The sequence below is a fragment of the Canis lupus genome, chromosome 9 (genome assembly GCF_003254725.2).
Source record: "Canis lupus dingo isolate Sandy chromosome 9, ASM325472v2, whole genome shotgun sequence".
Classification (NCBI taxonomy): domain Eukaryota; kingdom Metazoa; phylum Chordata; class Mammalia; order Carnivora; family Canidae; genus Canis; species Canis lupus.
In genome coordinates this window covers 3,312,897-3,331,951 of record NC_064251.1, presented here as the reverse complement: position 1 = coordinate 3,331,951, position 19,055 = coordinate 3,312,897, and the positions used below count along the sequence as shown (strand labels likewise).

The window sequence follows — 19,055 nt, the reverse complement described above, 5'->3', positions numbered from 1 at the left end:
TAGATCTGTGATTACACAGATCACCTGTTCTTCAGCCTGCACCTTGCGGGGGGTGGGGGGTGGCCAGCTTGTGTTCTGGCCCCTTCCACAGTCTCACGACAGAACCGTGAGCAGAGGGCAGGCCCATCTGACACCTGCCGCGCTCCAGCTCTTCTCTGGCACCGCCGCTGTCCTGCTTGGGGGTGGCGACGCCGCTCACGGGCACACTCCCTGTGACAGAGCTCCCACTGAGCTCCCAGCCCAGGGCACACACCAACGTTGCAGGAAGTGAGGCCCATCTTCTCACTTTCCTATTTCACCAATTCCTACCCAGCTGCAGACTTTATTGCTCGCCGATCGGAAGAGGGAAGAAGCCCTACTGTTTGCTTCTCCTGGACTCAGGGCAAGGGGGAGGCAGCGGGGCTGTGTGGGGAAAGGTCCCTCCGCCCAGCCCCCAGGCCACTGCCTCTGCCCCTGCTCTTGGTCCCTGAGCTGTACTGAAGCAGCTGTCAGTCCTTCCCCTAGATTCCCTGTACCATGTTGGGTGATTCTGTGTGGACGTTCTCCCTACCACCTTAACTCTGAGGCCCCCCACCCCCGTGTCTGCAGAAACACACTCCCTGATGTCCTGTGGCCTCATGGAACGCCGGCCGGCACGCTGCTGGATGGAGTGTGGGATCAGGCAATGCCACCACAGTTGGCATCACGAGGAGCCACAGCATCCTGCAATCTCGCGGAGCCTGCTCCCGAACTCAGGGCATACTGCTTAGGTGTCTGTGTATGTTTCATTTTAACCCAAAGAATAGTGGGGAAAAACCCAAACAAGACTTTAAAGATACCACTAGTCTAGGTATCTTTGAGAAAAAAGGCCAGCTCTGGGCAGGGCCGGGGGGGTGTTGGGGAGGGGAGGGCAGAAAGGAATGTTCTGAGCTGTTCTCAGCGGTGCTCTGGGGGCGGGAACAACAGGAAACTAACTGGATGTCCTAACGTGTGGCCCTTGGGGGTGACGCCGCATCACAGGCTGATGCCCACTCCCCACAGAGCGTCACAGAGTACAGCCACCTCACCAGGCAGGTGCCAGGGTCCTGGCTCCTACTGAGGCTACATCCCTGACTTTCCTTCATCACTGAGGTCCTACCTTCTTCACTGTCCTGGCAGGATCCGTGACCTTTACTCAGTGAAGACCTGGTTGCAGAACCAGCACCAACTGCCCTGATTTATCTCAAGACACAAGTCCCACACTACCAAGAATGGAGGCGTGACAAGGGATCAAGAGACAGGTGGGCAGCCAGTCTGAGCCCGGCCAGCCAGGCTTTCTGGGCGCCACAGCAGAGGGAGCTTCGAAAAAGGTTTTATTTTCTCATTTTTATTCTCACAGGTTCTTATGAAAGAGACTTGCGTGTAACACAAAGCTGTGCTGTGATTCTGTTCCCACTGAAAACCAACAGAACCTCCACGGTTTGAGAAAACTTCAAACTCCAGTAACTCCCAACTTCCCTCATTTCATTTTACTTCTCTTCTATTCTTTCAACCCCCGGGGCTGCTTCTCCTGCATCCAGAAAATCGGAATTCTCCACATTGTGATTTTCATGCACCTTTCAAGGGCTATAAACCCTTTCTTGGCAACCGACCCAGGCTGGCTGTTCCCAGCCCGGCTCCAAACGCCGCCTCTAACACCCTGTGCCATGCAGGGCTTCCACCTCTGCCCACATCACCTGCAGGGCCCCCCGATTCTGGGACCTCCCCACCCCTGACTGGAGTCCGACAGAAACAGAGGCCTGGCCCCCCCTAGTCCCGCAGCAGACCCAGAGGCTCACCGTCGTATATTCAAAGTAGTAAAGGCAGTTGTCAGTGAGAATAAACCAGCGTCTTTTCCAAGTCTTGACCCTGCCACCTACGGAGCAAAAAGAGATGCGGGTCCGACAGGAGCCAAGCAGACGGGAGCAGGCTCCGTAACATGACCCCCCCCCCCTCAAAAAGCTCGAGGGCGGGGGAAGCGAGGGGCAGGGGTACCAGAACATTGAGACCATGGCAAAGTTTACATCAGTAACAAGACACAGAGCCAAAACAGAAGCACCTTTCACAGAGTGAAAGTCTGTGGGTACAAGCAGAGCAAGCAAGTCAGGTGGCACCTGGAGATGAACTCAGGAGAGTGGGATGAGAGCATGGCTGGGGAGGGAACCCGGGCGATGAGGACACGCGATGTAAATCTGATTGGGCTGGAGATGCGCCCATGGAAGCCCGTCGGTGTGGTGGAAATGGGCCAACAGAAGAAAGAGGGGGAAGAGGGGCTACACTGCTGGGGCACCCTGCCCGGGTACAGGAGGAGGGCTTCATCAGAGGGGGCAGGAGTGAGGAAAGGGGAACTACAATGTGTCAACCCTTCACAATCACATCTACGGCTTTCCTGGGGAGTGGAACCCAAATTCCTACCCCAACCTTCCTGATTATAGTGAAATTCTATACTGGCTTTCAGGCCCCGGGCCAGTGTCCTGCAAATGAAATTTCCCGAGTCCTGGGTGAGACAAGGGGGAGTCCCTGCACCAGGAGGAGCCCACGGTGCACAGAGGCAGCGCTCGGGAGCCTTTCCAAGCCTGGACTCCTCACGTGGAGCTCTGAACACAATGAGCGAGAGGAAGGGGCCGCAGACCAGAGGGACGGTGGCAGCCGTGAGTGCCGAAGGGGCCCCTCCGTCCTCCTCAGCGTCTCAGTGGGAGGACCACGCTGGGGCCGTGAAGCTCTGCTCAGGACAGCACTGGGGAGGGCGGCTCAGCTGCCGGCTGTCTTAGTGAGGCTGCATCCCGCACCCTCCACAGCCCTGAGCTGGACCTGGTCCTGCTCTGCTTACGCCGGGGCAAGGGGCAGCTTCCTGAACCATGCAAAGGCCTCCCCATGTTATGATACACATGCCATTCTGTCCGCACTTCTTTCTGCCCTGACAGTATATGCTCTTCCGCCTAAAATGTAACCTCCAGAGGATATCACTTCTCTCACCTTCCCAAAAGACAAGGCCCATGGGGTGCAAAGCTGGTATGACCCGAGTCATGCTTCCTCACTTGTCCCTCACCACAGGCAGCTGAGCCAAGGGCAGGGTGCTTTTCAAGGGTGTGCTGCCAGGGGCCGGGCCGGGCCGTGCCCACATGCTCACACCGGGTTTCCTGATAGGACGTTATGGAGATGGTGGGGTGTAAAGTCTCGGGGAGGTTAAGTGATTGATCATGAATTGCCACAGTTCTAAACAGACCCAAGTTGTGGAGGGCTTTGCTATCAGCACACGCACAGTGTCCACCTGCCGGGGGCCCTATGCTAGCATCAAGCCAGGACTGGCCCTCCAGCAGTAATTTGCCAGTTTATGGGAGCATGTGCCTCTGGTCCCTAAGGCCCTAGGGCATGAATCAAGAAAAAAAAACCACAGATGGAAATATGACATGCATGTGGAAAACGGGAAAGGCTGGGCAGGATCAAAACAAACGAGGAAAAGAAAGAAGACAAGGAATATATTTAGAACTGGAGCCAATATGTTATAAAAAGGCACCCCCGCCCCCACTTCAGAGCCTGGGAAACCGGCTCTTCTACCTCTTGGGCCTTCATCTCCACACAGGGCTCGGTACACAGGACACCTCAACCCATGCTGACTCCCATGCGCTCCCCCCACAGGACCACCCAGGGGCCCTCGGGGCTTAGGAGGTCATGGAGGAGGGGTCAGATGTGAAAAGGAAGAAGGTGGAAGGAAATCTAGAAGGAAAAGCGAAGCTGGAAAGATCCCCTCCCTGATTACAAAACCTTGATGATTTCCCCTGACGACCTGCTGCGTCACAGAGACCTCTGCCGTGAGGGGCATCACGGCAGTCCCAGGGCAGGATTTCCATGTTGAAAGAAACAGACATGAAACAAGCAGACAGACCAATGCGCGCACCTAGGACAGTCCCTGTGGAACTCACAGGACACCTCCCACCCCCGGTGCAAAGGCCAGGCGCCGTCTTCCCTAGCGCTGACGGGTGCCCAGAACGTGCTAACGACTGTGTTGAGCGTTGGGGCTGTTCTCTCTGCGTGCTGGAGCACACACCTGAGGAGCTGCTCCTCTAGGAAAAACCTAACCCCCAAATCAGCAAGTGGAGGGAGGTCCCAACGGCATAACTAAGAGGCCAATTTGGGGTTTTTAACAGTATTCATTGAAAAAGAGGAGGGAGAAAAACAAAACAGAACATGAAATACGGAGTCGAGGTCATACGCCCTCCTCTAATACCCAGGACTTCCAGGGGGGGAGGGGGCTCTGGGTGTCTTTTTTTTTTTTCCCCCCCAAACTTGGCATCCTTTGAGTTTAGGAGATGCCATTTCCCTGTTTCATGCATAGGCAAATGTCCCAAGCTGTCTCATTTACTTCTCGTCCTGGCGTGCTCTCTGATCAGAGTGTATCAGGAGCACGTATCGCTGAGAAGTCAAACCTCCCTTCTCCTCCTCCTCCTCTGGAGAAATTACTGGAAATCACAGGTGTCAATTTGAATGTAACACAGATAGACTATGCCTGGCCAATCATTCCAAGAGAAAATTCAGTGAGTACTTTCTCTGCTTTTCTAAACCCACTCTTAGTATGTTTTCTCACATCATGGCAGTCAGTAATGTTTATCCCACGGCCTGGTACCTAGCTGTCTGATGCACTAGCCCTGAAAGGGAAACCATGAACCCCTGATCCTGACCAGTTCCCTAGGGACTGTACAGTAAGTTAGAAGCAGCATTAACACTACCACCAGCAATTAAAAAACAAAATAACCAAAAATAACAAAATAAGAAAAACGCTGCAGCAAGTACAGTGGCCTTGGCAGAGCGAGCGAGCAGGTTGGGGGGATTACATACCTCCTGGAGTTTGGGGCAAGGAAAAGGAGAGCCAAAATCATGGAAACATACAAATGAGGGAGAAAAGAAAATTAAAACAAAGAAATTAAACCAAACTCCTTAATCTCAAAGTGCACTGTATTAGTCATTCACATCTGTCCTGGGGGAGCCAAACATGAAATCACTAGCGGGGCGAATGCCACTGTCTGGCGTGTGAATGGGGGAGCTTGTTTCATCCGCCACGCACCACCTGGCGAAGGCGGGATCTGCAGCACTACCGAAAACCTGGCCCCAAATATGCCGCAGATCCATTCTCACAAAGTGAATGTTTATTAGTACATCCAGAATCCGGAGCTAAGAGGGGAAAATTTAGTGTCTCTCTGCAGATGGCTATCACTTTTTAAGGTGTGTGTAAGAATGCACACACATATCCCCATGAATACATACGTACACATGTGTGCACACAAGAATACACATTCTTACGGCCATATGCATACATGGACATACACACACAACTGCAGATGGCTGGGAGCCCCGCCTTCTGCAGCACATAAGTACACGGGGGTGATCCTAAGTGGCTACAATGAAAACACAATATGAAGACTTAGGGCTTTGGAGGAGCTTTAGAAAAGGTAATGCAATGACCTCAAAACAAATCCCACGTTTCGTTAATTTTTTTTTCCTTTTAAAACTATGGGATGCCTCATGAATTTACATGTCATCCTGGTACAAGAGCCAAGATAATCTCTACACTGTTCTAATTTTAGCATCTGGGCTGTCAAAGCTAACACTCAGCATTAGCATTTAAACAAATTTCACTGGAGGGGAAGTAAATCCAAACTTGGATGTACTTTTTAGATTTCCAGTGGGTTTCCTTTTAGCTCGGTCCACTTGGCAGGAAAGGCGTGGAGCAGGACGGCTGTCTCTGGGGTTGGCCATTTTAGAACCTTCGCTTCAAAGATTCTACTGGCTTAGAGACGTGAGAAATGTCGGCCAACTCAAGAGATGGCCAAAGCCCCAATTGGAGAAGTGGTGCTTTCAGGAGAATTTATGAAATAATTATATAGAAACCCAAGGTCTTGGGCTACGCTCTTTAAAGGAATTATAAATCCTACTGCTACCTGAACTGGTCAGAAATTTAAGATTCCATTTCAGCACTTCTCAGGGGTGTCAGTCACAGCCGAGAGAGTAACGACTTCTAATTTCACCAGGACTAGTCGATGAAATGGTAGAGGGGGAGCACCTCCTGGTAATTAGGGAACCCATGCATCAAAAGGCCAAGGCAGAAGAAAAGAGGAACGTATTCTCCCCCCAGGGCCAAAAAAGTGCCAATTATGTCCAGGGGCTCTCTGTGTTTTGGAATAAGTAATGAAATAATCACACATGGGCACGAATGTTCCTTTTGGTTACTCTATCACCTCCATACAAGGCATGATTACAAATTTCAGCAACATAAGCTCACTTTTGGCCGAGGGAAGAGGAATATGTATATATATATATATATTTTTTTTTTTTTTTCTGAATGAACAAAATCATCAAAGTGGCTGATTTGGATTGGAAAGGAGGTTGGGGGTGGGGTGGGGAACCACTGCCCGAGAATGAGTAAGAGCGCTGTGGGTCGCATTGCAGCCAAGGGCTCAGGTTTGCCATGCATACTGCCTGTGGGGAGCCAGATGCAGAAGGAAGTGATGATGCACTGGGGTGGGGGGGTGGGAGCGCCAGATATAAATCTGTGTGATGGGAAGTAGAGAGATGGACACGGCTGGCCACCCTCCCAGGGACGAAGAGGGCAGAGAAAGGACCAGGACCAGGTTCTCAGGGAACTGCCTTGAAATAAAACCTGGCTAATCAACTGCACAGTAAAAATGTGGAGTGTGAACCCATGGGAGCAGTGTTTATGCAGAGTGAGTCTGCACCCAGCAGTATCTGTATATGCCGTGGGGCACTAACTATGGAGGTGGATCTCACCAGAACACTAGCACTTCATCCCAGAGTCTCTCCATAGTGCCTCCTGTCACCAACCCCACTTTCCCACAGCGCGTGGATGTGCGAGTGCACGCACGCATCCTTTCTGTTTCTGCATCAGGAGCCCTGACCAGAGTGCGTTACTTACCGAGTTTCAATAGCCAGCCTTCCCGGTCTGGATTGAAGAAAGTGTGAGTGAGGTCATTCCCATCATCTTCTGGGATTTTAAAGGGTTCGTTTTTTATGCTCTCATACAGATTCTGGGATAAAAGACGACATTGCATGTCTCTGGTTCTAGAAACATCTCTTCTCCCTCCCCTTTCTCTTCATTCATTCAGTAAGCACAGGTTATGTGCCATGATTTGTCAGGCACTGCGAACAGAAGAACAGGACCAGTTCTGCCTTCGGGCAGCTCGCAGAGACAAAATAAATAAGATGCCTAATGGATAATTAAGAAAGAAAAGAAAGCAGCCTGACTTCCTCTCACACTTTGTTTCAGACTTATAAACCACTTTCCCCTCCTGATTCCCTTGCTGGGCCTCATGACTACTTTCTTAATGGACTTTATATAATTAAAGAAATTTTACGAGCAGAGCATATGTCTCACTCTTGTCCCATGTTCACCACCACCTGGGCTAGAGTGCGCTCACCCGGAGCAGCTCCTCGGGCAGGTCCCCCCCATCATTGATGCCACGATTCATGGCGATGAACCTTTCCACAGTGGGCTTATCCTTGACATTGGGGTTGTGCAGGCTGGTGTTCAACATGATGATGGCAAATGAGAGGACGTAACAAGTGTCTAAAGAGAAAAGCAAAAAGAGGATCAGAAACATCTGGCCAGAAGGACCAAGAAATGTCCCATGAAATCAAACTAAAAGCCATGCTCTCAAAAGGATGAGACAAATCCACGCATCGGGATGCCTTCTAAATGCACACTACTGACTGCTGCTGACTAAAGAGTTCCACAAATAAGTGCATCAAGTATTCAAGACTTAAAGGTGATTATTTTTCAGATTGCAAAAGGAGAATGCAGCAGGCAACCTGGAGAACGACACAATGTGTAAAAAAGAACATCCCAAATACCTATGAACCCTCTACCTGCTAATGACTTATTTTGTTTCGTTACACAAATGTGCCTAGTGCAGCACATCACAAATGCATCTCACAGATGCACACTCTAACAACTGGAATCAAAGCAGAAAGATAGTTTTGATCCTGCTTTTTTGCTAACCTTATCAGCATTTTCCTCATGTCAATAAAGCCTCGTCTTAAATACAAATTTTTTGTTTTTTTAATTCTTTATTATTTTTTAAGATTTTATTTATTTATTCATGAGAGACACACACACACACACAGAGAGACAGAAACAGAGACAGAGACACAGGCAGAGAGAGAAGCAGGCTCCATGCAGGGAGCCCGTCATGGGACTCGATCCCAGGTCCCCAGGATCAGGCCCTGGGCTGAAGGCGGCGCCAAATCGCTGAGCCACCCGGGCTGCCCGAAATTTTTTTTTAAATTGAAGTATGGCAGACACACAATATGACGTTAGTTTCAGGTGTATACATGTTGCCTCAACCACCTCGTACATTACTCCGTGCTCACCACCATAAATGAGCCCACCACCCATCACCACTCGGCGTTACTACAATATCACCGACTATACCTCCTATGCTGTACTTTTCAGAATTCTAGTTGTAAAACGAGTAAGCCACAGAGATGAAGGACAGGATTTTTAATAGTTGCACATTGCCTAACAGCTACTACAACTTACATTCCCACCCCCTTATTCCTACTCCCTGGACTTCTGGATCTTTCCCAACATTTTACTATTATAACTACCACTTAAATCACTGTTCTTGGCATGAACCCAGGCCCTGTTGTTCTGGAAACTATCTAGTGCCGAGAGAGACTTTCGTGGGAAATGCTGGCCATCAGTGGGGCACACGGCCGCCCTACCTGTGGACTGGAACACCCCATTATTACACTGGCAGTAGCGCTGTGCAAATGCCTCCATCATCCGGTCAATCTTCTGGGCCTCTCCCGGTAGCCGGAAGCTCCACAGGAACTGCCTGAGTGGTGAGGACAGGTATGTTACTGGGCTGGGGCTCAGGGACACCGCTCACTTCTCCAGGAATGGTTGTTACATTTCCCATGGATTTTAATACGAAAGTGCAAAAGGGGGACCCACTGGCATTGGGCTTCCAGCTCTTAGCAGGTGCAAACTACAGTTCTATATCACTGTTCTCTTAGTCAAAGGTAAAGTGTTTAAGAGAAGGTGAAAAATTAAGGTTTTCCTGTATAACAGAATGATTCACCTCTTCAGATTAATATACAAGACTGAAATAGAAATAATGCTCACGTTAATGAGCTCTCATCTCTGGAAAATAAGATGAGGTGGTGGAAAAAGATTTTCTATCAAAGCATTCATAATTGATCCCTTTAAGTCAAAGAGGGACCATGGCCAATAGGTCTCATTGTGCATTATTTTCACCTGCCCAAATAGCAACACAAAAGATGGTGCTGTTGACACCCCCCAGCAGCCAGGACACTAGAGGACAATGTCTCCAAAGATTTTGTAAAAATGGGGAGAAATGGATGGCTCAATTGGTTGGATCTGACTCTTGGTTTTGGCTCATGTGTCATGAGATCGAGCCCTGCCTATGGCTCCATGCTAAGTGCGGAGTCTGCTTGGGACTCTCATTTCCTCTGCCTCTGCCCCTCACCTGCCTTTGCATGTGTGTGTACCTGCACTCTCAAACAAATAAATCTTAAAAAAAAAAGAAAAAAGATTTAGTAAAAAATGTAAATTTACTTTCCTAAAATGAAGTGAACAGCTACTGAATTCCTATTCTAGGGCAGAGGACTAAAGGGTTTTCTACACTGAAAACTAGAAAAAATTTCCAAATTTAAACATAAACCAATTTCCCAATGAAATTTCCTATTAAAACACATGAGGAAGAATTTTGTGAAATTTGCCTTCAGGACGGGGATTGTTATTCAGTTCTCGTTAACCATCCAGTCCTCTCGGCCACAGGCTCTTAGGCCGCTTTCCTTCAACATACAACATACTTCAGGATGCTCAACACGGGCCCCCAGAGACTTCCCTTCACCAAAACGCCACATAGGACAGACCTGGCACAGAGATGTGCCTCTCCCACCTCCCAGGGCACCATCCCCAAACACACTCACCGTAGTGCCTGGACAAGGTTAAGGTCAGTGAACTCATGTAACTCCACAAATGCATGAAGAACCTGGATATTAAACTCGTCTCTAGCAAGAAAAACAAAGATGGGGGTGGGGGTGGAAGTCAGAAACCGAGCCTGAGATTCCAGGCTTCTAGCCCCAGCCAGGCACTTTCCAAGCCGAGTCCCCCAGCCCCACAGACTCCATACATGGCGAGGTCCCCACCAGGCACTGTTCGCCAGTACAGCCCCCCTCAGCACCAACTGAGGACAGAACCCAGCTGCCCGAGGACAGCGCTCTCTTTGGGGACTTGGAGCACACCGGAACTCCTGACAACCCACTCCTTTCTCCCGAGGCCTTACCTCTCCCCCAGGTAGTCACCAATGGCGGTTTTATTGAGGCCTTCCCCTTTGTACAAGAACTGGGCAATGTCTTCACAGGTATTCTTCAGCAGGTCATTCTCTATTAAGAATTGGATCCCCTAGAAGAGACATCAAGGATGCCGATGACACTCACACCCTAGAAACCTCTAGAAAGGAGGGGAAAGGGCAGAGGAAGGACACACAGCAAGTATCTAATAAATACTCGGCAATGGACACGAAGGGTTAGGGGAGTCCCAGCTGAGGAGCCAGGGCAGAGGACGTGACACTGGGACGTGTGCTCCACAGAAGGGCAGGAAGCTGTGACGGGCACTACCGGGCTCCATCTGAGCGTGGCAGATGCCCATCTTAAAGCCCGAATACTCTGGTTTCTCTTCAGATCATATAAATCTTTCACCTTTTTAAAGTCCGAGGACTCCAGTAGCACCCTCTCCACTCACCTTTTTAGGGTCCATGTTAAATTTTTTCCTGCCCATGGCTACCTGTTTGTTCCTCTGCATGTTTTTCCTGTAAAACAACCACCACAGCCATGTTAGTATTCCAGGCAGTCAGGAAGCTGTGAAAGCCTAGTATCATTCCCACTTGCACCCACGGACTTGTAGAGATTTTTGAAAGTGCTATCAGGAAAGCACAGGCGTACTTAGGTCTAAGTGCGGAAGGTCAGCTGAAAGCCTGATCCCCGCCCCAGGTTTGTTTGTTCCTTTTACTCCATGCTTCTCTTTTAACATGATTAAAAAAAAAAAAAAAAAAAAACTTTATTAAGGTATCACGTACATATCATAACAATATGCCCATCTTAATTGTACGCTTGAACGATTTTTAGTAAGCTTATGAAGTTATGCAGCTATCACCACAACCAGATGCAGAACGTTTTTACCACCCAGCAAGGGTGTGCTGTGTGAGTGACATGTAAGTAACCGGCCTATGACCTCAACCAGCCCGCCCCGTGCCCACCGGCTGGCATTCCAGCCGCCTACAGCTGGGGCGGGGAGAAGTGAGAATGCCATAAGCACCACTGCACATTCTTTCCCTGGGCGTGCTTTCATCTCTCCCAAGTGAACACCTGGGCACAGAACTGCTGGCCATGGCATGGGCGCGTGTGTCACATGACAAGAAAGTGCCGCTCCCGAGCACCGGCACTCACCGACACCAGGGCCCTGGGCCCACTCTCAGTCTGGGCCTTCTTATCACTGAGTCACATGTGTTCTGGATGCAAGTCCTTTTTCAGACACACTATTGCAAATGTTTCTCCTTGTCTGTGGCTTACCTGTTTCTTCTCATAGTATGTTTAAGAGAGGCTTTAAAGTTTGATTAAACTCCAATGTATTCACTGTTTTAAAGCTACAATTTTTAAAAATGTAAGGTAAAAAGGCTGTAATCCCAAACTGACAATACAGAGCCTGGCAGTGATGAGCTGGCCATTCTCCGCAGACCGCCTGGCTTCACTAAGCCCTAATGGCACCGCCCATACCCGCTTAAAATAACAAACTCAAATGGTCTTAGGAAGCCAGACAGGGGACTTAGGCTTACAAAAATACAGACATGTAGTGAGTTAGAAACAGCCCAGTTAGTGCATTAAGTACTTAGAAAACGGTCTGGGAACCCCATTCAAAACTAAACTCTGGAGGTCACTGACGCTCATGCCATTAACCTGCAAGCGCTTCTCGCAGTGTTGCACTAGAATGCCATGTCCAAGCTCTGCTCCCAAGCGTAGGGGAGGCACAGGCGAGCCCCCCGTGGCATCCGCACCCAGAAACACTGGGTGCTCCAGCCTTCAGAAATGGTGCGAGCAGCATTAAGCTTTTGACACTAAGGAAAAGCACAAACTCTAAAATGCAAACACAGTGGACAGCAAAGGGAAGAAACACCAGGTCACACAGTCATTTAAGGGATGTTTCAGGCTCTGGGGGCCTTCAGAGTTTTCTGCTTTGATGTCTGCAATGATATGAAAGGCCTTCCCCTGCACTGAAGAGGGGAGGACAGGAAACACAGTGCCATGTGTGCTTGCTAGGGACTGAGGGCAGAAAGCACACTTCCCTGGCCACATGCTGCAAGCACAGGCCGGGAGCTCGGGAAGCCCCAACCACAATACCCAGCCGGCAGCTGGGCGAACTCACCTTTCTTCTGTGGACCCGAGGTTTTCAATTTCATTAGCTACCTCTGCTATCTCATCCTTGAGCCTCTACAAAACAGATAATCCAGAATTACCAGGGGGGCCAACGCAAGCGAGAGGAGCCCCTCTAACAGCTCACAGAACTCCCTCCAAGCAAAAACAAGATAAAGCAAAGCAAAATGAAATAAAATAAGGCAAACCAGAAAAAAAGTCTTTAACATTCCAGAAAATTCATCTGTTTAACAAATATTTGTTGAGGTCCTACCGGATAGTAAACATTCCGAGGAATACACAGGTGAGAAAGATAGCTCCTGACCTCAAGGATCACAGTCTAGGGAAGAAACTTATAATCATACACACCATGTAAAATACGTATTTTTTCACTGAGATGGCTGCGCTGCATCCCTGTAGCTCACTAAGCCAGTGTGAGAAGGCTCAGGAGGAAGGACACACGCCCAGCCTGCCCGGCCCGCGGTGCCTGGGCTGGGCCAACACTGCCGCCAAGCGGCTGGCAAGGGGAATGGCCAACCCGAGCTCCTGCCTCTCCTCAGCCCCTTTCGTGGGTAAGGCCGACCCTCAGAATGGACGGTCACGGTCACGGTCACGCGGAGGGGGCCTGGGGTGAAGAACTGCTAAGATTTCCTAGCATTCACCAAAGAGGAATCAAAGGATTAGGGCAAGTGATCAAATTATACTGAAGTCAACAGCACAGCAAGTCTTTCCTTTCCACTCTCTGCAGCTTTGGGGTCCCAGAGTAGGTCCCTGCCCTCCTCTCCCCACCCCCGAGCTCCCAAATGTTTTACAAAGAATTCTACAAGAATAACATCTGCTGCCCTAAGGGCTAAAATAATCCAACCAATGGCTTCTATGACTTCTGTCCTACAAAGCTTCACAGCTCCACAAAGGATCTCAGAAACACTGATGAAACAGCGCTTGCTGCTTAAATATCTCACAGGGACGAGCAGAGACGATAAGTCCTGTAGGAACAGGGCCTCATTTACCCCTGATGGCAACCCATCAACAGGTGCTTTCACTCGTTATCTTACAGCTGAAGGAACTGATGTTCAAAGAACCCGATTCCTATTATCTGAGATCGCTCCTCCAGCAAGGGGCAGAGAGCCAGGACCGGACGTGGGTCCAGCTTCACCCGAAGTCCATGTTCCAAGCCCCTGAGCCCTCATCCACACCCCACTCGGTAGTGAGAACCCCGCCTGGGAGTCAGAGGGCCCGGGTCACCTAGTTGCGACAACTGACCAGCTAGGGGAGGGTTCACGGACCACCCGACCTAAGATTCCATCTTCTCACCGGTGAGACCCGCATGACTACACTTTCCTCAGAGCTGGGGGGGGTCAGCTCAGAAGGCACCTCTCTGTAAAGGACAGCCGGCACAGGGCAGGCATCCCTGCTGTGACCTCCTACCTGAATGTCGGCCAGCAGCTCCTGCTTTCTCCGCCGGATATTCTCCAGTTCCTGACGCTCCTCTGCCGTCAGGTCACTGGGAACTGCAAGAAAGGAGGGAAATGTTACTAAGAAAGCTTTCTCTCACCAGAAATAAACAGACTCCGGAGACCACAAAAGGACAAGGACACCACGGAAGAAACTAGAAGCCCGTTTTGGAAATGGGGACAGCTCTGGCTCCTGTTCTCCATCAGCTTCACCAAAGGAAGCAAGCGCCCTGCTCTCAGAGAAAAGCTCTGCTGAAGGCGCACTTGCCATGGAAACAAGAGAGAAAAGGCAGCCTGAGGTCAAATGAGGTTGGCCAGGGATAAAAGGGGACTGTCAGCCGAGCCCTGGCCATCTTCAGCCCTTGCGGCGGGGACACTGGAGGCCCCCGCACTGGGCCCACCCCGATCCACAACCACGTCCACGATACCCGTAAGTGGGGAGGGGACAGACTACACACGCGCAGGGGGGAAAGTCCAGAAGGAGACACCCCACCTGAGTGCTTAACTCTGAGGACGGGGTGACTTCGCCCGGGCTTTGCACGCTTCCCGCTGTGTTTTCCTGCACTCTCCTCCTCAGAGTCCCTGAGTTCCCAGTTCTCCCCACGCAACACTTCCTCCCCCGACACGCACAGGGGCTTGGACAGAAGCCCCCTCGCAGGGCCCTTCCGAATGTGCTGGGGAAAGGCAGGAGGCGGTCGGGAAAACCGGGGTTCGAATCCTGGCTCCAACCCCCCAGGAGCAAGCAGGGGCGCCCTGCCCCAGGCAGCCCCTCGGCCCAAGGCTCCACGCGCTCAGCAGGCCGCCGTAAGGACAGAGTCCAGCAGGGAACGCGGGAGCCGCAGAGCCTTGGCTCCTGTTTCCTTCGGGGCAAGAGCAAAAGGCACCCACATGGCCTGATGGAGGGGGCAACACAGGGATGCTTCTCCACCCGGGTGGTGCCTGAACAAGTTAGAACCGCACCTCGCGGCACAGGCCACACGTGGCTACTAAGCACCTGAGATGTGACTAGACCAGTTTGAGATGGACTATGTGTGTAAAATACCCGCCAGACTCTACATGAAAAGGTAAAATAGCTCCTGAATATTTTATACTGATCACACATTAAACTCATTACTTGATAAATAAAATATACTATCTCAACTGATGTCACTTGGGCCATGGGAAGTAACGCATTTTGTGACTCTTACTATATTTCTTTCTTTTAAAAAAATATATATATTTATTCATGAGAGACACAGAGAGAGGCAGAGACACAGGCAGAGGGCAGGACTCGATGCCAGGACCCCGGGATCACACCCTGGGCAGAAGGCAGAGGCTCAACCGCTGAGCCACCCAGGGGCCCCTCTTACTATATTTCTACTGGACAGCACGGAGCTGGAACAACAACAGCTCTGCCTACAAGCTTGGACCCATGACTCCCTTTCTGGGACACTGAGACTTTATTGCACTTGGAGACTTTCCCCAAGTATTTCATAAAAATCATGGAAGACAATAAAAGAGGGTAGAAACAACTGACAACAGTGATGTCTACAGCACAGGTGAATTACCTCCCTTAGGTGAGCTGGCTTTTTTTTTTTTTTTTAAGTAGGCTGCACACCCAGCATGGAGCCGGACGTGGGGCTTGAACCCACAACCCTGAGATCAAGATCTGAGCTGAGACCAAGAGTTGGACACTCAACCGAATGAGCCACCCAAGTGCCCCAATGTTCCCCGCCAATCTTCTCTCGAAAAGTGTCTTTTAAACTTCTCCAAGACGCACTACAGAACGCATTTGCTACCTCGACCCGATCTTCTCCATACACAACAGTACCAGAAACGTACCTTCTTTGTGTGACATCCACTGACATTTTCAATCATCCTACCCTTCATGTTCTTCACAATGGCTGTGATGTCACAGCCTAACTAATTCACTGAGTCCTACAGTAAGGAAGCACCCATGTCAGAGGCTGGGGGATTCCAGTCCAGGTCACCTTCCAGGAGTGACCTCACCGCATCCCGGGGAACTCCGAGGGAACAGTCACCAGTGCTGGACTGGGGACAAATCAGCTCAGTTAGAGTGAACACCACCCTGAGAAACAACACAGACTCTTCCAATGCAGACTCCAGTCTCAAGAAAAGCACACCTGAAGGAATTAATTCTGGTTTTTCTGGATTTCACAGAGAAGAATTTCTAGTCCATGAAGACTAGAAGATCTCTTTAAGAAATAATTTCCTGAGGTTCTAGAAGACAAATGTTCATTCTAATATAACACGGTGTTGAAAATTGAGGCAACAGTTCATTTTTAATAGCTGTTCCATAGGGGAGAATAATCAGGCTTTGGTTTTGAAGCCACAGAGTCGGCTTAATCAGATCAATGGGTCCCTAACTGAGCAGAGGTAAGATTAAGGCCCTCAGAATGAGGCTGATGAAAAACAGACCCAGCATGTAGAAAATTTACATCTCTAGATTGTTGTGTGCCCCGGGAAGCCAATGTTTCTCATTCCAGATTGGAAAATCTCTGTGGTTGCTTTCTTGTGAGAACCTCAGCACCCAACCAGTCTGGGATCACAATCACACACGGCCATTTGTCTAGAGGGTCACAATCTATGGTTTCTGTGTTATAAACTCAGAATGTGCTGCCGATCCTCTACCTTCCAAGATACTATTGTAGAAACAGTAGAGGAGTTTTTAAAAAGCTATCAACCTACTATGTCAAGTACAGGAAGCGGGGCCACTGGCAAACATGATTTCAACAAACTTCTGGGACAGAGAAGCAGAGTGCCAACTCCTCCTCCTGGAAGGCAAACTCCACGGCAGTGGGGGCCTCGTGCACCTATCACTGCCACGTCTGCAGTGCCCAGCACAGTGCCTGACACACCAAAGGCTCTCAATGTGTATTTACCTGAGGCCAAACAAAAGAACTGAGCAGAGCAGCTAGGCTGGGAGACCTGGGATTGCCCTACAGCGAAGCAGGTTCAGTCCAGCCAGACTAAAGCACAGCCTCGCTGCACACATGCCCCCACCCCACCCCACGGAGCTCCCATTTAACCTGTCCACCACGCCTTTCTTACACCCACAGAGATGGCCAAGCCTAAAGACCAAATGAGAAGCAGCAAGGCAGGGAAAGAAAACCCGTGGAGCAGAACAAAAGAAAACTTCAAAATAACAGAAAACTCTGAAAAAGGGACAATTAAACAATACACTCCTGGAAATTAAACATATTTTTGTCCTCCAGCCTCCCTGCCCCCTGCCCCCGCCAAGTCAAAAACAGATGAAAAGATAAAGGTGAGGCACTCCTGCGGAATAAAGAGCAACAAGACTTAAGATAGAAGCAGAAGTGGACTCACTCAGAGGCACATTCACTGTAAAAATTCAGAAGTTGGAGGATGCCAGGTGATCCTACAACCTCCATGAGAGCAGGAAGAGAAAGGAGGTGGCCGGTGTAACAGCAGACACTGTGAGACGGGGGAGGGGCTTTCGAGGTCTAAATAAACATGATTTTGACCCTAGAATTCATTCTCAGTCAACGTGGAGGACAAGACAGAATCATTTCAGCCACAGGACTCAGTTTATCTCCCGTGCTCCTTCAGGAGGAGGAAGCCGTGCACACGGGGGCGAGGGTGGTGCAGCCCCGGGAGCCCACGGAGGACACGCGCTCTGCTCTCGTGCGTGGACAGAAAGCCCAGATCAGAGCAGGAAGCCCACCGACAGGCTGCAAACAGTTCATCCCAGAGGAGGACTGGCAAGGCAGCTGAGAAGTATTTCCAGTGTGTGAAGGCACCACAGGGCCTCCTCTCAACAGAACAGAAAGCATCACTGGAGATAGAGAAACAAACACTAAAAGGAATCAGGAGCCAGCCGGGCGGGCAGCCTCAGCGGAAGGCAAGAAAGCAGAGTCCCCTGGACCTTAGTGCTGGGAGCAGCTCCCGAGAGAGGCTCCCAGCTGAGCAGCAAGCACATCCTTGTAATGGTGCTGTGTAGTGGTCAACTTTTCCAGTCAATCTGTGAACAAAGCATGAAGGCTACTTTAAATCATGCGTCATCGATGGCGAAGGCCAGAGGGAGGGAGCAAACAGACAGGACATGGGGGACCCTACAGCACCCGCTTACAAAAAAGCAGGGACAGAGATAACAGATCAATGAACACGAAAATGATGTTGTAAATATGTGTATGGAAGTTCCTAAAGTGAAAACGAAGCAAAAACTGGTAAGCCATCAAAAATGGACAGGGAGAGAGTGAAAAGGAGGAAAATGTGAAGTGGAAGTGGTCAAGAGACCATCTCTTTGATAAAATCATCAGTGGGATGAGAACATTAATATGCACTTGGCAGCACCTACCAGAAGATAAAAGCCAGAAAAAGTTAATTATTAGCGGCTGCTTCTGGGGAGTGGGTCGGGAACAGAGAGATGGGGCCTATGAACTCCTGAATACTTGCTTTAAAAAAAATACATGAAGGTACTATTGCATTCTTTTTAAAGATTTTATTTATTTGAAAGACAGTGGAGGCACATGAGAGCATGAATGGCGGGGAGCAGGGGGCAGAAGGAAAAGCAGACTTCCCACTAGGCAGGGAACCCAGGATCATGACCTGAGCCACCCAGATGCCCCCATACTACTGCACTTTTCTTAAGATTTTATTTATTCATGAGAGACACAGAGAGAGGCAGAGACACAAGCAGAGGGAGAAGCAGGCTCCTTGCGGGGACTTGATCCCAGGACCCCGGGATCCCGCCCCGAGCCGAAGGCAGACGTTCACAACCACTAAACCACCCAGGTGTCCCACTACTGCACTTTTAAAATGAAAAATAAAGGGGCGCCTGGGTGACTCAGTTGGTTGAGCATCTGCCTTCAGCTTGAGTCATGATCCCAGGGTCCTGGGATCGAGACCCCATGTCAGGTTCCCTGCTCAGCGGGGAGCCTGCTTCTCCCTCTCTCTGCTGTTCCCCCTGCTTGTGTGCACATTCTCTCTCTGTCAAACAAATAAATAAAATCTTTTAAAAAATGAAAAATAAAAACGTTAATCCTAGAAAAGACGGGCCTTCTACACCCTGGTGGTCAGAAGGAAGCGACGTCTGGGTAACTTGCAGCAGGAATAAACAAGACATTTATTCACATGTGCTTTGATGCTGCCTCCTGACATCACCCACAGGATCTCTAAACCCTCTCTGTGTTCCAC

General features: G+C 49.9%; 1 protein-coding gene across 8 annotated transcripts in view; it reads right to left on the bottom strand.

The window, feature by feature from the left end:
- CYTH1 (cytohesin 1) overlaps positions 1-19,055 on the bottom strand; it is a 77,824-nt gene that overhangs the window by 5,373 nt on the left and 53,396 nt on the right. For 3 of the 8 annotated variants that reach the window (XM_025468185.3, XM_025468184.3, XM_025468186.3), the window contains exons 2-10: positions 13,873-13,955; positions 12,458-12,522; positions 10,781-10,847; positions 10,323-10,441; positions 9,967-10,047; positions 8,734-8,846; positions 7,428-7,576; positions 6,925-7,037; positions 1,797-1,875 (exon numbers count right to left, since the gene is read on the bottom strand). In XM_025468185.3, coding sequence (XP_025323970.1) covers positions 1,797-1,875; positions 6,925-7,037; positions 7,428-7,576; positions 8,734-8,846; positions 9,967-10,047; positions 10,323-10,441; positions 10,781-10,847; positions 12,458-12,522; positions 13,873-13,955 — 869 coding nt within the window. Of the gene's footprint in view, positions 1-1,796; positions 1,876-6,924; positions 7,038-7,427; positions 7,577-8,733; positions 8,847-9,966; positions 10,048-10,322; positions 10,442-10,780; positions 10,848-12,457; positions 12,523-12,718; positions 12,785-13,872; positions 13,956-19,055 lie in introns of those variants that run through there. The other 5 variants (XM_049113865.1, XM_025468183.3, XM_049113864.1 and 2 more) reach the window with 4 other exon arrangements.